We start from the raw sequence: 1919 nt of genomic DNA on the forward strand, positions 1-1919 counted from the left end.
ACACTGATATAATATCTAACCTTGTGTCACACAGCATCAATCTTCTCACAGACAGCACTTGACAGATCTTAAAGAAAAGCAACAGCATGAAGTAAGGCTTTTTAAAAATGTGTATCATATGACCATTTGATGCACTGATATAATGGAAGCTGGTTTGAAGTATACCCAAATATCCAGCTTGTTTGATTTTGTGAATGATTAAAAGTTAAATAAAATTCATATGGTGATTTTTTAACTGAACTTGAAGAATTAATAACTCATTCTTATTCATTTCTTTTACATAAAAATTAGCATTTTTTAACAGGCACTATGATAAAATATTGACCAAATTTCTACATAAATTTCTCAACTGGGAAAATAGTCTGAAACTCTGAAATTAGTACAAGACCAGTAAACAGTACTGGGCATTCTAAAAGTTCCTTCACGTCTATCCATTACAATATGATGAAGCTTTTATGATATGAATCATTAGAAATCCAATTTTCTGGGACCCTAAAAATCTAATACTGTACACAAGATTTGAGACCTTTGATGAGGAAAGCCTTCTGATGATGATAAAAAGAGAAACATCTTTGAATAATGAATATCTGCCTACAGAAAGAAAATTTGTGAAGACTATTATCAAAATTACATCTACAGATTGAAGCCAATTAGGATAACTTTTTTTTTTTAAGTAGCAAGTAAAGACACCAACAACACTCCAATTGCTGATGGTCTTCCATAGCCCAGGCACTGCAGATAGCCCATGATGTCTCACTTTAACTCGCTACATATTCTCAAGGCCACAAGCTTACCTGAATCTGTTTACAGAAAGAGAAAAGAAATTGGCTGACAATTTTTTCTTCTGCTTTTTAAACCGACACTGTAAGATAATGCAGGACATATTCTTCAGGCCCAAAAAACGTATTATTACAATCACATGTAAATCTAAGCTTCAACATTCTGATGCTGTGGTCTGCTGAAAATCCTTACCTGCAGATTGCTCAGAGCATACCAAAGCCCTGAGAGTACTTGATGGCTTTATAGAGGCGATCCTTGAGTTTTTCTTTACTAGAATATTCAGGTAGGAGTAGAACATTGAAGCAGGTGTGGGCAGTTGGTAGCCTGAAATATATGGAATGTTTTTAAATATATAATGCAGATTTAGAAGCTTATTATGAATGGATTTGGGTCTGCACCAGGATTTCAAAAGCTTCCTACATTTAGACTGAGAAGTCTGGATGCCTTTATCTTTTCAGTCATATCACTAGACTATATTGCATCACCAAAATTCCAGCATCCACAGACTATCAAAACTACAATATAAAAATCAACATGGATCACCATAAAATATCCTACGAATTCAATATAGATCAGCAAGGTTTATGCAACCAGGTTACCTGTCGCAGTCGGGTCCGTTGCGAGCAATGATGAGCTTTAGTCTTGCCAGGCCTCCAACTGGCACTCTTGCTGACCCTGTAGTGAATTGTAGCAACTTCTTTTTATCTTCAGTACTCATGTCATGAACCAATTCCCAAAAGGCTTGCACAATTGCAGTCTCACTGCTGTAGCCTCCATCATATTCTGCAGATTTCATCAGCTCCAAGAAATCATAATGCTGTAACAAAGGAGAGTGATTTTGTGATTAGTACAAAAAGAACATAAAAGAAATACATGTAATTTGATGAGTAAATTATCAATAACTATTAGTTGTTTGTTTGTTTTTATAAGTAAAAATAACTAATGTTATTACTCAATATGAAATTACTGAAGAAAACCTACTAAAATAGTGCTAATGAAAATTGAAGCATCCACTCTTAATAAAAATCACATGGTAAAAATATAAATCAAACAAATAAATCCCCCCCCAAAAAAAAAAATCCATAATATCAAATATAAAAAAATTGATGATCCTGATTTGATAAAAAAAAAGAGAAAAA

The 1919-nt window shown here is 33.5% G+C and overlaps 1 protein-coding gene across 1 annotated transcript in view; it reads right to left on the reverse strand.

The window, feature by feature from the left end:
- LOC119586990 (ubiquitin-protein ligase E3A-like) overlaps positions 1–1919 on the reverse strand; it is a gene marked incomplete at its 5' end in the record, with an annotated part of 26418 nt that continues 24499 nt past the window's right edge. The window contains 3 exon segments of the mRNA XM_037935731.1: positions 1–800; positions 973–1104; positions 1380–1597. Of these exon segments, the coding sequence (XP_037791659.1) occupies positions 984–1104; positions 1380–1597 (339 nt within the window).

This window comes from Penaeus monodon, chromosome 22, assembly GCF_015228065.2.
Source record: "Penaeus monodon isolate SGIC_2016 chromosome 22, NSTDA_Pmon_1, whole genome shotgun sequence".
NCBI classification, from domain to species: domain Eukaryota; kingdom Metazoa; phylum Arthropoda; class Malacostraca; order Decapoda; family Penaeidae; genus Penaeus; species Penaeus monodon.